This window comes from Sinocyclocheilus grahami, unplaced genomic scaffold (genome assembly GCF_001515645.1).
Source record: "Sinocyclocheilus grahami isolate Dianchi unplaced genomic scaffold, SAMN03320097.WGS_v1.1 scaffold143.1, whole genome shotgun sequence".
Taxonomy (NCBI): domain Eukaryota; kingdom Metazoa; phylum Chordata; class Actinopteri; order Cypriniformes; family Cyprinidae; genus Sinocyclocheilus; species Sinocyclocheilus grahami.
In genome coordinates, this window is record NW_015505322.1 from 1,015,867 (window position 1) to 1,031,291 (window position 15,425).

A 15,425-nucleotide genomic window follows, 5' to 3' on the forward strand; every position below is an offset into this window, starting at 1 on the left:
CCCCATATTTAACCATTGACTATAGCCATTCAACATTACAGTATAATTGAGAGCTAATTTTAAAATGTATTAGACTTTAAAAAATAACTTCTAATTTAAGTAAACTTAAAACAATCTTCATATAAACCCATTATAATAAATGTCATATTTACCTGTGCCCTTCAGCAGAAATATACAGAAATTGAAATGGAAGTTATCAAACACTGAATTCTAAATTAAATATAGATGAATCCTTAAAGCTATAAAAGTTATTTTTTCCTCTTTTTTTTTCTTTGTTCTTTGATTAATAGACATCACAGCAGCTGGTTATTAGGTTATTTTGGCTGTTATTTCTTTAAGAGCTGCCACTGCTGAACATGACGCGGATCTGACACACATCATATTTTCTCTCAACTCCTTTTCTGACCCACTTCAGGTCTTAAAGTCTCTATTAATGAGCTGACGAGTTAAATCAGGTGTGTTAGATGAGTAAAACAGTGCTGGGCTGCTCCAGGACAGTTTTGAAAACCATTTCAGAGACATGTTCTTAAATGTGACTCATATAAAATATATTACATGCATGCACAGTTTTAAGGCAGTTTTAATTGCATTTTTGGTAACTTCATGATTTAACTGACCACAACATTGCATGCACGTAGTTTATGTCGCGCTTTGATATGAAAGGATACAGGCTACAGCGTGTGCTGGTGCCTTTGTGCGCGCAACTGAAGAGCATGCCGTTTCCGTGCTCGTTTGACTCGCGCCTGGCGCTGAAGTGAAGTGGAGCGACTCTGAAACGTCTCCCATTCTCAGTCGTTCTGCGACTGAATAAATGCACTTCTTGTCAAGAGAAAAAGTGACAGAAGCAGCAGCTGTGAGTGGGGTGGCCAACCCAAACCCCACCCCTGTGTTAATTGCGTTAATTTTTTTTAACGCGTTAAACTGAAAAAATTAATCGCCTACGTTAACGCGCTAATTTTGACACCACTTTTATATACACAACATGTTAAATACTGATGGCATGAGGGGCAGAAGAATACAGTGGGATAAAGAGCCATCTAAATCATGTTGGGTTGTGTGTGATATTGGACTGCTTTCCGTGGGACCAAAAGTGGTCTTCCTCAAGGGGATGCATGGGGGCTCACAAAGTAGAATATTTTTCTATGTTACAATTTTTTCCCTGTACACTAAAACATAGTGAAAGTTAAAAGGTACAAAAACACTTGACTGTAAGATATCATGTGACTATAGTCTGAACAGTAGTTTCTTATTTTATTTATTTATACTTTACATCTTTACATTTATTGATCTCAGCAAATATGCACTATTCAGGGATATCAAACTGATGGAGTGCAACAGAATGGGAGCGCAATAATTCTGTCTAAAATATACTTATAAAATATACTTAAAATATACTTTTCCTAAAATATTTTGCATCCAAACATGGAAGCACTTTAAATTTCTTCCCCCATTTAGAACAGCACCATAAACTGCAGTACGAAGAGTGTTTTGCAGCAGCAATGACACTTTTTTTTAACAAAGGCATAGTCTGTTCAGCAAACTTTTGTTTAAAACAAACAAACAAAGAAACAATTTTTACTTTCTGTTGTACCAAAAACATATCGAACCATGACTTCATCATTTTTGTGTATCATTACACCCCTACTACATATAGTGATTACATGCATGTTCTTATGAAAAACAGAAGATCTGACATATGATTTTCATGGAACATGTGTGATAGCATTTAAAAAAAAAAAATCAGCTACTCTGCATACTTTTTGAAGCTACAATAAACAAGAAAATTACTTGTTTTTAGTCTTTGGAAGTTGCATTCAAAATCCACTTGGCTCAGAAATCTTAAGCGGCACGTGCCCACTCAGTTTGAATGGACATGACTCTGATGCTCTTACTATTATATTAAGTTCACAGATGTAGGTGGATGAATGATTTTAATGTAACTTTCCTTCAGAGTTTTATCGCTGCAACAGAAAACACTCCACCTGAGCTGAGATGGAGTGGAAAATTGTGTATCATAATGTACACATTATTCTTTGCATAATGTGTATCTTTCTCGCTGACACAGGGGCATCTCTACAACATGACTTTAACACATCCACCCTAAATGTACAAAGCACTTCCAGGCTCTTTTTTGGGTAAGATCTGGATTAGAAGGTGCATGAGCCATGATACAGACACAGAGAGGATGAGCATTGTCTTTTTTTTTTAAGTAGGTTAAAAACAGGGGTGATTGCTAAAGCTGGTAGATGTGTATTTGTATAAAAACAGCAAAGGGGGGAATAAGAGGGACAAAAATAAACGTGGAAAGAGAAGTAAGGTTGGCAAAAAAAAAATCCCACAAAAATGCCAAACATATTGTTGTCACAGCAACACTCTTTTCACCACCCTATTTCTGTCTCTCTTTCTCTGTCCATGTATATTTACACTGGCATCTTATCAGAACAGAAAAGGTTTAACTAATCTATAACCTACCCTATCAAGTCAGAGCTGTGTTCATATATGTTTTTATGCTATCAAACTGTTTTTGCTTGCAATATATTTAACATTGTTCTTACAGATTGTGTTGAATTAAATATGTCAGCTGGCTGGTTTTATCAAAATTACAAGAATGATTTGTGTACTCTTTGAAATAGTTTAAAAAAAGAATTCCCACCACAGATGCACTCTACAACACAAATTGTAAGTCTGATTCATTTTAGTGAGTCAGTTTCTTTCAGAATTGTTTTTTCTTTTTGGCAAAAAAAAAAATTCATTGATTCAACTGGAATTGCACATCTTTTATATAGTAATTAAAAAATATCCAGTTAAATATTCATTATTCATTATTTATAATGAATATTCATAAATCATTATGTTTTCAAATTACAAGTTCAGAACATGTGTACATTTATGTGTATTAATGTACTAAGGTTGATGCCCTAATTGATATCCTTATTTTTAGTTAAAAATGATAAATATAGGTATTTTTAATGTCATATGTGATAATTACATAAGTTAAAGATAGCATTGCCTTTTCTTCAATGTAGTTAGCTACTTTTTGTTATTTGTAAACAATTTTTCTAAAGGGTACACTCTTAAAAATAAAGGTGCTTCAAAAGGTTCTTCAAATTTTGTTATTTGTAAACAATTTTTCTAAAGGGTACACTCTTAAAAATAATGGTGCTTCAAAAGGTTCTTCAAGCGATGCCATAGAAGAACCATTTTTGGTTCCACAAAGAACCATTCAGTCAAAGGTTCTTTAAAGAACCATCTCTTTCTTGCGTTTTTGTAATCTGAAGAACCTTCTTTCACCACAAAGAAGCTTTTGTGAAACAGAAAGGTTCTTCAGATGTTAAAGGTTCTTTCTGGAACCATTTAGACAAAAAGGTTCTTCTATGGCATCGTGAAGCACCTTTATTTTTAAGAGTGTAGCTCGTCTATACTTTAAATGATATGCAGCTTGGCAAGTAGCTTCCCCAACACAGCTCATAATGTGTCAAGTGCGAGAGGACACACACATGTGTGAGTGTGTTGTTGACGTGAGTGTGCGGCTGAAAATGAAGACAGCTGCTTAGCAACCTCCGACGCCCTTTAATGGAAACACACATACACCAGCTCCATCTTACTCAGAGCAGAAATATCATTGGATCAATACTTTCTGAAAATAGGTCTGTTGTGTGAGTTTTTCTGTGGTTGGTCTGTATTTGACCTCCTGAAGCTCAGATTTAACATCGGACTGATGCTTCAGTTTCAATCTGCTCTAAAAGTGTCAGGTTTGCATGACTTTCAAACTACCAAAATCACTGCACTCCTCGCATTATAAAACATTCTTTCAGTCTGTCGTCTTGTTAGAAAAGCGGAGAGCACACTACACAATCAAGCTTGGACGGGGTGCACAAATTACAAAATCTCTGACCTAGAGGTTTTCCTGTCCGGCAGAGTCTGTTTACCTACCAAAATATACACAAGCAAAGAGAAATTGCCACTGAATTTGGGACTTTGCCAGAAATGTAGTCTAAGAAACAAGTGACTGTCTAAGTTGGTGTGTGCACTCATTTTTTTGCCATTATTTAGAGTGGACTAAGATTGGACAGTGGGAAAGAGGGGGATGGGATTGGAAAGAACCACAATCTGGTACTCGAATCAGGTCACCCAAAGTACACATGGTCTGCGCGAAGGCAAAAAAAGGAGAGAAGAAAAATGGCAAAAGAAAATATTATTATCAATTCCTTCACCTTCTCTCCATCATTGGCTGCAGCCTTTGTTGTACATTTTTCTCACTGCAAGGTTATGCACTGATAATACCAAACATTAAGATTTCAAAATGTGTCAAAATATCAGAATTCATCACTGAACAAATGCAATTAAATATGTAGCATAACTATAACCAAAAATTGTTACTTCCACATTTAAGATAGTCTTATTCACAGACAGCATGAACCGCCCACAGTCAGACTCATATTGCACACAAAACTGGAAAGCACTTGCTCAATCTGGCAAGGTCTAATCTGACAACTTCTGGGAGTAAAGGCTCACAGGGGGGTTTTATCAGTCCACAGGGAAGAGAAGTCATGTTAACAAGGTACCGGTTGATACAATGAGCACTTTAGGCCAGAATGTGCGATGACTATAAATCCATACATATTTTCCGCTGGGTTTTTTTTTTTCTGTGCAACAGATGCACATCAGAAAAATCTGCCCTTAATCAAGTAAAAGGCAGTTGGTAGAGTAGCTTTACATTTACATTGAGAAATTTAATAATAATAATAATAATTACATGTGGATTATTGTGATGTTTTTATCAGCTGTTTAGACTCTAATTCTGACGGCACCAATTCACTGCAGAGGATCCATTGGTGAGCAAGTGATGCAATGCTACATTTCTCCACATCTGATGAAGAAACAAACTCATCTACAACTTGGATGGCCTGATGGTGAGTACATTTTCAGCATTTTTTTTTTATTCATTTTTGGGTAAACTATTTCTTTAACTCCCTTTAAGTCACTTTTTCTCTCTTCTGAAGTGTCTGTAACGGAAATGAGTGGCTGTTCTGTTCTTCTCTCTCATTTCCCTTGTTTTCTAACCCATGTTTGTGTGTATGTATGAGCTGGCGTGTGAGAGGGAGGCTTCAGGAGTCACTTTGATTCTGCTCTCTGTCTCTGACTGAATGTGTGCAGGTATAGCTTTGATATTGTGATTCTGTTCGCTGTGATCCTGTCTTACAGTACATGTTGAAGTCAGTGTGCAGTTGAAGAAGTGGCAGCTTTGTCTTTAATCCTCATCTATATGCTGTTTCAAAGCCAAGAATCATACTAACCATGCAGACTCACTCACACACACACACACACACACACACAATTACCTGCTGTAAGTGTATTAAGGCAGCAAGATATTGCTAACAGTAACATCTCAATATTTATGCATTTGCTTTGAAATGAAAAGAGTGATTTGATTCAGAGAAACCATCATATCAACCAAACAGCCTTTGCAGCCAATTAGAATTCATGCAAGATGTCAAATACAATCAAAACCCAGTTAAAAATAATTAAGTCATTCCATGGTTTTCCAAAACAATAACCTGCAATATATATATATATTTGCCTACAATATTTTAAATACATGAAAAATGCTACTTCAGTGAACATTTTTGAGTGATGGTGAAAATGAATCATTGAATCTCTTCACTGAAATGGATAGTTTGAGTCACCTTAATGAACTAAAGCTAACAGGAAATAAGTGTCCATCACAAAATGCAGCTGAGCAGATGATAGCCATTTTTAGTCTTTTTTATTTGTTGCATTTTGCTTTCAGCACCATACTTGATATAAATGAGCATTAATGCTATCAATGCTTGATGTCAAATTATGCAAGCATACAAAACCACACTGCCAGTGACTGTCAAATCTGTTTTTGAAAAAGTGAACAGTAAAAATAATCATAAAATATGTGGCAATTCACACAACCATTAAAAAGTTTGGGGTCAGCAAGGTGTTTTTTTAAAGCAATTAGTACTTTTATTCAGCAAAGATGCATTATTAAATTAATTAAAAGGCCACTTTAAGGGACAAGAGACAAGGCATCCAATATAATGATACACATCCGATTTCTTTCTTAAGACATAATTGACAGTTTTTTGAAGATACCTGCCAAGACAGGTATTTTGACATAATTTTGTATGTATTTGTCCGTTCAAGCGGAAGAAGAGGCAAAACTCAATTCGGTGTTCAAGGACTGTAAGACGCGGCTCTCTGTGTGTGCGGGTACTGAATTAAGCTCTTTCACATCTTTTTGTGCTTGAATGTTTAAATTGATGAGGTGTACTTGTTCGTTCAATTGCAAGAAGAAGCAAAGGAGAACTAAATTTGGTGTCCGCGCGTCTGAGAGACGCAGCTCTTTGTGTGCGCACTGAACGCAGCGCACGAGTACTCAGTTGAGTTCTTTCACATTGTGTTTGAATGCTTTAAAATCTCTTGGAATGTTTTAATTGGAAAGGTTTAAATAAAAACACGTGCAAATTATGAGCTTGCATGATGATGCATAGCATTGACCCATCAACTATCCTGAGCGTATTTCATGCTGGTCCCTGCATACAACCATACAAAATCAAAGTTTCTCATACACACAGCTGTGCTGAAATGCCCTGTTACACAATCACCAACACAAGGTCACTTTAACTGCAATTTCAGCAGAATCTCTGCTTGGGGAACCCACACATACATCCACACGCACACACATTCACGTAAAGTGAGGGTAAATCCCATTTGTGTTTGTGAGTGTGTGCAAGTGTGCATCGAGTCATTTATCACTGGTGTCCCCTGTTTTTTCAGCCTGCCCCATGGGCTGATGGGAGATATGGCAACCAGTCACTAAAAGTGACATTCTAATCTTCAACACCTACATCTAGAGCACACAGGGTTCCTTTCTCTCTCACTCTCGCTCTTGTTTTCTCTCTCTCATCTTTATACTCTCAACAAATACATGGCATAAGCCTATTCTAACATAAGTCAAAAAGTATCTGCTGTATGATTGTTACAGTAATCTAATGGAGACCAAGAATTTAGGCGATATTTTACAAACCAGTGGCTCTCAACTGGTTTTGCTTTAGGACCCAGAACAAATATCCAAAATGCATGTTTATATTCAATTTAAGTGAACACATATTTAACACAGTCTGGATGTATTTTGTTTTTATCTTTTTTTACCTAGTTTATGAGAATAAGGACACGTTGGCTACTTTCTACCAAGCAATTTCTACCAATACATGGATGTTTTTTCCCCTCTCTTATAAGGTCATTAGTCTAACTATATGTGATTATATGATTGTTTGCACTTTATTTTTAGTATTTAGCACTGTTTTTTCACTCATGACCCTATCAGAACAGACTTGTGTCCCATTTTTGGGTCGCAACCCACCAGTTAAGAACCATGGGTTTCCATTGATTAGCTGTTATCCGCCATTTCATTCCACTGGCTTAGTATCGGCCTTTCCTCACACACGCACAAACACACGCACCTGTTCTGGATTCTGACAGCCAGCCATAAACAGTCAGAGGCTTCTCTATAACCAGCAGTAACAGTGGCTAAAAACAATGGCTGGTGGATCAAAGCCTTCCCACTTCTCTCCCCCATCACTACACGCCTTGTTTTTCCCCAGAATCCTCCGGGAATTTTCCGCTGACATTTCCAGCCATGCTCCAGAGCGACTAGCTCTAATTCTCTCCCTGAGCACCCCCTCCAGAACCTCCATCTTACCGCTGGCTCATTTGCCAGGTCTAAATTAGCTCAGACCAATCGGGAAGAATTTGACAGTGCACATTCTTAGCTAGCAACATCTGGGGAGGTATCACGTGCTTAGCCACTAACCTTTCTCAGAGAACATTAGATTTGGAAATTAAATGTATACCCAAGCTAGGTATAATGGTATCACACTGTTTATAGAGTCTGTTTGTTTGAAACCGAGGGACAGTTAACAAGGAAATGACCCATAGGGAGGAAGAATGCGCCATAGGTTCAATATATTATAATGTGACAAAGATGTGTGAATGTTAGGCACCTCATTTATAATCACTCTAATTAAATATTTATGGACACACCACAGAAATATATACCCAATTGGTACTTCTCAATACATCCATTTAAATGTTGTAAAACCGCATAACAAATGACTAAAGTTTCTGGTTAGTTAGACAGAAGAGATATGGTATGGAGACTGTTAGCAATAAAATAATCAATTAATGCGTTTCATAAAAGATGTGTGTAGTACATTTTAGTTAAGAAAGGGTTGCTAAAAATAATAAAAAAGAGGGTATGCAAGTCTGTAGATGGCAGGAGTAGTACACCCAAAAGGGTTATAGTAAAATCATTGTGCTCCATTTAACAACTGCACGTCTGTCCCAATACCCACACTTGCGGTCTTTGCACTTATCTACGTATTTCCTTCAAATTAACCAATGGGTTAATCACACTTGCAAGTTTTTAAAAAGCTTTATTTACAGACTTTGTATATATAATACTTTGCACTTTAAAATAAACTTCTAAATTTCTGATCAGTAGTCCCTGTGAATGACACAATTTAATTGCTAAAAAGTGATAAAAAGTACTTGCAAACATTTTACAAAATACACATACGCATCTTTGTAGCAATAAAATGTGCAAAACTTTACACAAATTGTGATATCTTATTAAATTAACTTACACTGCAGAGTTTTTCTCAACATCTTGTGATATCGGGGCACGTGAATTCCTGAATGTGATGGATGATGGAATACGCTTAGCCTCGGATTTAGTGTGCGTTAAGGGCACAGAGCTTTGCCATTTTCAGACCTGGGACAGTTTTGTGCACCTACTTTCTGTCACATGCACATGCTCTCAAGTGGCCAAGATGGCAAGTGTGGGATTTGGGACAGGCCCTGCCATAAAAAAAACAGAAGTAGAAAAAGAACGTTGCATTTCTGCCGCCTATTGGACGGGAGAGTGTCATGATGCATGGCACACAGCAGATCAATGGCGGCTGCCACAATTTTACTGTACAGTTACTTAAATATTGAGTTGTTTTTCAACAAGAGCATTTGGAAAATTATGCATTTACTTTTTTGGTGACACTCTTTAAATACTTTGTTAAGAGTTAAAGTGAGTCACAATATACTGACATTGTACTGAATTTCTCCAACTCTGTATAAAATTTTCATTAATTTCACTTGAGTCTGTTTCTAACAAAAGTCTAGCTTGAGAAAACTTGTAGAAGTTGCATTGACTACTTTTATGGTTTTCTGTCCTTTGACAGTTCACTACAAACTAATCTAAATCTACCTTAAGCTCCCCAAAAACGAAATGAATAACATCATACAGGTTTGGAACAGTAAATTATGACAGAATTTTCGTTTTTAGGTGAACTGTTCTTTGACATATTTGACAATGTATCCATTTCTAATTGTAGCATAATGCCCCCATTAATTTATATACACTTGTGTGCATGCACTTGAAATTGAAAGCTCTGGAAGTCATGAAGTCATCTCACAATGGAGTGTGAACAGTCCTTCAATCTGTTGAACAGCCTCAGAGAGGGGCCAAACGTGGGAACGAGATTATGAATGAGTGTGTGAAAGAGAGAATGAACACCGTTTTACTGCTCTTGTTCCTCTAAATAACCTCTTTATACTGACTGAGGCCAACTCAAACACCCACTCCAATTCAGTGACACACACACACACACACAACATCCCCTTCTTGTCCACACAAAAACATTCACATTTAGTAAATCAGATGTGAACACCTGCGAAGGGAAACTCAGACTAAATAACAACCAAATCCTATTTCCAAAATCCCACACAGCTAGTTAGAGCTCAGCTAGTAGTCTTTGTTTTGTCTTTGCTGATTACTTGGAACAGATTGGAAATAATTTTATGGTAGATGTGTGTGTAGAATGCACAATGTCTCTGTTGATGCATCGTATCATGACACCATTTAAATGTGCTAATTATTATTTAGAAAATGTATGTTTATTTAACTTTTATATATATTTGATATAACATTTATATATATATAACATTTTATCCAAGTAACACACATACTCTTCAATCATCACTTACCTTCACGTCATTAACATTCATTCTCGTCCCTTTCTTCCCCACGAAAATATCATCTATGTCAACCAGGATGTAGCGTTCCAGAGATCGTGACAGCTTCTTGCCTGTGAGATAAGCGATGGCATCCACTAGTATAAGTCTGTGTAACCAGTAGCTCAACCCATGTCCAAATAGCACACGCTGCACCCCATCATACAGGCCCAAGTCTTGCACCACGGTAGCATGGAGACCCTGGGGACCTGGGATCACCTGGACTGCCCCACTCTCACTGGGCCGAGTTTTTGCCAACAGGACTGGTTCATACGTGGAATGGTTGAACTGAAACACAGTCCAGTCCTCTCCTGGTAAATGGCCTCGATCCACTTCTGCCCGTGTTATGTAAAGCAGAGGTGAGCGGGGGTTTACGCAGCAATCTCGAAGTGCAACATTTGTTCGCAATGTCAGAGGGAAACCCCTCAGCTGCAGTGCAGCCTGGGAGTTTTCACTTGCACGGTGAAAGGCAATGACGCCAACACTGTATTCGGCACAGTATTTATCCAGCAGGTCACGGTTCCATGCGTCCATCCCAACATACTTGAGAAGGTTCTCGTAGATGACCAGTGCATAGCGTCCACGACCTTTGTGCGTTAGAGGCGGGATGTCTCCTTTTCCCGGTGCAATTTCGGTGTGGTAATGGAATTGGTTGGATTCTAGAATGGCGATGATGTCCTGTCCCAGCTGAGAATACTGACTCTCTATAAACACCAACACCACCGGATCCTTCCGTGACGGATCGATCGGTTTAGGCGTCCGAGGCTCTGACTGTCGGAAAGGGAGCACCCGGAGGTCGGCACAGTCTAGACCTACGGCGCGGTCCGCAAGGTCCAGTTCTTGGGTGGAGCCTGTGTAAAGGTAGTAGGCGGAGACTAATACGCTGACCATACAGAAGGTGGCGAGGAGGATGACCAGTCTCCTCAGATTCCTCCGCAGCTTGGTGGCCAGATTCATGGCAAACGGCACACATGTGTGGGAGTGTGTGTGGGTGGGAATATCTGATTGTTCGCTGAGGCGGGCTAAAGCTGCGAATTGGCTTTTTTGGTAATCATGCTGCAGTCATGTGACCATCTCACAAAACTGGCAAATTTGCTTGCAAGACAGGCCACCGAAAGAGTTTTTAGTTGAAAATGTGGCACAATGCTCAACCTACGTTACCAGCTGTTCCCGAAACGAATCCGCATCCAACTAGCGACCCTCCATGTCCTAAGATTTCTCCTGACCCCCAACAAACCTGGAGAGGAGACAGGTTCAAAAGACAAGCAAATCCATGTTTTAGCATAACTTTAAGTATCTCTGAGATGTGTGTGTCTGTGTGTGTTTTTCTGTCACAGAAGTGTTCATCAAGGGTGTGTATAGATGCTCTTGAGGGGCAATACAGCCGTCAGCCTTCAGGTTGTTTTCTATCAACACTTCACCAGCTGTGGCCAACACTAACCGGGAGGAGTGTGTGATTGGCTGCATATAAATAGGAAGATGGAGGATGAGCCAATAGGAGCCTAAGGGTGGCTCTAAGGGAGAAATTCATCATTTGACTAATGGGAATCAACTGTCACACATGTACTTTTTGTGCATCAGGTAATCTGCTCGACCACATTTTGTCTTCAAAGTTGCTTCTGCAGAAAAAGAGATGGCGGCTAAAGTGTACACTTTCCTTTTCCTCTTGTAGACAATCTAACACAGGTTGGGGCAAATACATCGAGGATGGTTTGTAAAAAAAAAAAAGAAAAAAGGATGGGATATATTCTCATTAAATGCAATGACTCTTTCTAAACTAATAGATTTAGTACATCCAACAAGTGCACTTGTGCACTCTCTGTTTATGTGTGTGTGACTATGTGCATGTCACGGTTGGTGTGATATCAGAGTACGTAATTAAAGGGACATGAATTAAACAAGATCGAAATAACAGATTACAGCGCTGTGCAAGAACATCACAGGGGAATTCAAGAAGGTGGGAATGTGAGACCGAGGTGCAGGATGAATTTCATAACGCGAGAAAACTGAGATTACCAAAACAGTGTCCTTCTGCATTTAACTGAGATAAAGGTTTACTTAAGAGAGTGGATTATTAGAGATTTTGACATTCTAGCAATTTACATTTGCATGACACTCTATTTCAAATCACGATTATTTTTTGGAGTGTGTATTAATACTATTCTACCATGTTTATTGAAAACTGAATAATCAGGGAGTTTAGTGCAGGCTGTCCCACCTGCAGATTAGCCTAATACTTGCTAATACTTTTAAAAGCACAGTGAAACATTTGAAGTGGTGCTCACAATTTAAAAGGCTCATAAATCGACCAAATCATATTTTGATATACATCTATCGTCAGCAGACTTATGTACGGGATAGGTTTAGTAAATACAACCACCTCCTTATAAAAACACTGCGTCTGTGAGTTATCCTTACAGCCAAACCAACGTGTGTGTGTGTGCGCTCGCGTGTGCGTGTTTCCCCGCGAGGCGGCGCTTGCTTTGAGCTGGGAAACATCGCAAAGGACGAGATCTTTTGCCTATTTTAACTTACATTAAAAATAATATTGTATCTCATACATTCTTGGCTCGGTCCTCTCATGTTCAACAGACTAAATACATTAAGAAATGTTGGTTAAAAGCCTAAACAAGCTACAGTTGCTGTTTAATAGTAACAATTTAACGCAAATAATAACCTGAGGTAATGCCTAAACCAAAAAGAGAAAACGAAAGTCTAACATTTAATAAAAAAGAAACAAACAAAAGGCGAACACAAGTCATGATAGCTCTGTAAGCTAGAATACAAAAATACAAAATAAATCAGAATTTACAATACTTTTCATTCAACCAAGACACTGATATACAATGGTGACAAACATACATACGCACGTGTTTGTGTTATCGGTATATTGTTCTTCACAAACTAAACCGGAGACCGTTATTAGTCACGCTTAAAGAACTGATGAAATATGATGAAATGATAATAAAGTAAAATACCGTAAAAAGGCAACGCGAGAAAAAAATTAAACGTCAGATACCGGTAACGTGGCATTCCAGCACAGCGCATCTCCATTCGGTACAAAGTTACAACACTAAACCTAACTCAAAATAAACCGCACTTTTGCTTTCTCCAGCCGACGAGACCTTACCTTAAACCGAACCTAAAGCACTGCTGAGCGCGAAGCCGCCACACCAAAGCCGCCTCTCTCCGGAACACCAGCTCCTTACGGCTCTGAACCCGAGAGCCCAATCTCATCCACTGATTCAGAGGCAGCCATCTGGAATGATGCGGGGACCGGTTCGCTATTCTCTCCGCGCCCTCTTCCCCTTTCTCCCTTTCTCTCGCTGCGACACGGATTAAAGGAGCGCGCGGGGGGAGACAGGACTGGAGACTGGAGGAGAGACAGGACTGGAGACTGGAGGAGCGCTCAAAAGACGAACTGAAGAGAATATCTAGAGAGGAACGCTGAGACATACGACTCCCCTCCACCGTCACCAGTGACTGAATAGTGCCGCCGCCGCTCTGTGCGCTTTAGCTCACCTACAGAGAGAGAGAGAGAGATGCTGAGTGATTGGCACTTTTTATTATGGTAGCATATAATGTAATGGTATGATAAGCAGTACGATATTATATGGAAAGTGTGACAAACGCTAATACTATTTTTTTTATTACTGTATGCCTAATTACTAATTAATTCCTCAGTTTATTAATGTTTTTTTTTGTAATAACAGTACAATCTAAAAAATGCTGGGTTAAAATTACTAATTTTTTTTTTTTACAAACACTAAGTAACGCAAATTTGTATTAAGTATAGACTTAATGTGGTATTATTATTTAAATTAATCATGTACACGTACAATAATAAAATTATTATAAATAATATAATTTGTAATAATACCACATTAAGTCTATACTTAATACAAATTTGCGTTACCTAGTGTTTGTAAAAAAAATATTAGTAATTTTAACAGAAAAAAATTTAACAATGCTAGAGTAAAAACCTGTTACCTGATTAAGTTACCATACCATATACTGTAAAATGTTATTGTATTTTAAAAGACAATACATGTAATTTTAATGTAAATTGTTAAATCTGTCTTATAAATATTGTAAAAAAAAAAAAAGAAGAAAAAAAAAAGAAGAAGAAGATACAAGTAGTAATTACCTTATAATTATAGCGAATGTGTCACTTACATTTCAGGCATTTTATGGTAAACTATTGTTACAATTATGTTTCCCAGAATTCTCTTCATGAGCCATCACATTTGTTTGGATTTTTATCAAAGTTAAAACATATTTTAAATCAGTTAAGGAAAACAGAGTGTTTATGCTAAATGCATATATTTATGCTTAGTGTTTATACTTTGTTTATTGTTATGTGTGTCACCATGATGGTGTTTTGTGTTTCAGAAGAGGCTAATTTTAAGCCACTGTTCTGTGTTATTATCAGTACTGTAACATATTTTAGTATCCAAAAGATGTTGATTTATTGACATTATATCATTCAAATGACATACAGAAACTAGTCACATCTTGTAATGCTTGTTACAGCTGCCAGTTTTATGTATGTATGTATTTATTTATTTATTACAATATAGCAAACACCTAAAATGTAAAAAAGTATGATCCATAATATTTCTCAGACAAACACATTGCCCCTGGTGGATTTATGCCAGTGTGGTGGCGTATAATTGGACAATTTCACTTTCCTCAACAAGCATGCTTGCTTTAAATTCCTTTTATTCCAGACTCTAATAACATTCCAAATAATAAAAATTCCAAGATTAGTTATAGCCACAGCAAGGAGGGCTATGGGGCAGATGTGAATGAAAAATAAGAATATGTTCGTTAAAAAGACAGGTTGTGTTTCCCCCAGTTCTAGATACTTAAACCGTAACATCATACTTCTTTTAGCATTTAATTCCAATGCTCACTGGAAGCACTCAGTCTGCTTTGCATGAGTAGGATTTTCTGTTCTGCTTTTCGTAAATCAAAACGGTTTGAGGGTTTAAATCAAAATGGAACAGGACAGTGTGGACCAAACTGTACTGCAGAATTAACTACAACTGGGATAAAGAGATTTATGTGATTTTACACAGGATGGAGGGAGGTGCAGTTTTGGTTGATTATTAGAGGGTTTGAAAATTGATAATACAACTTAGAAAGTAATTAGAGACATGTTTAAAATGCAATACAACAAATATGAGTGCACTGCACAATTAGAACACTGTGTGATTTGATTAGAACAAACCAGCACTCACTATGGGCATGCAAACACATACACACGCTCAAAGTTAAACAGCTATTTAAAGCAGAATGAGAGCTTCTGTTTGGTGGCCTGCAAGTCT

At 37.8% G+C, this 15,425-nt stretch overlaps 1 protein-coding gene across 1 annotated transcript in view; it reads right to left on the reverse strand.

The window, feature by feature from the left end:
* Positions 1–13,558, reverse strand: part of LOC107591550 (bifunctional heparan sulfate N-deacetylase/N-sulfotransferase 4-like) — a 59,190-nt gene extending 45,632 nt beyond the window's left edge. Inside the window, exons 1-2 of the mRNA XM_016280735.1 lie at positions 13,226–13,558; positions 10,069–11,332 (exon numbers count right to left, since the gene is read on the reverse strand). Coding sequence (XP_016136221.1) covers positions 10,069–11,052 — 984 coding nt within the window. The 5' untranslated portion in view covers positions 11,053–11,332; positions 13,226–13,558. The remainder of the gene's footprint in view (positions 1–10,068; positions 11,333–13,225) is intronic.
* Between the last annotated feature and the right edge of the window lie 1,867 nt (positions 13,559–15,425).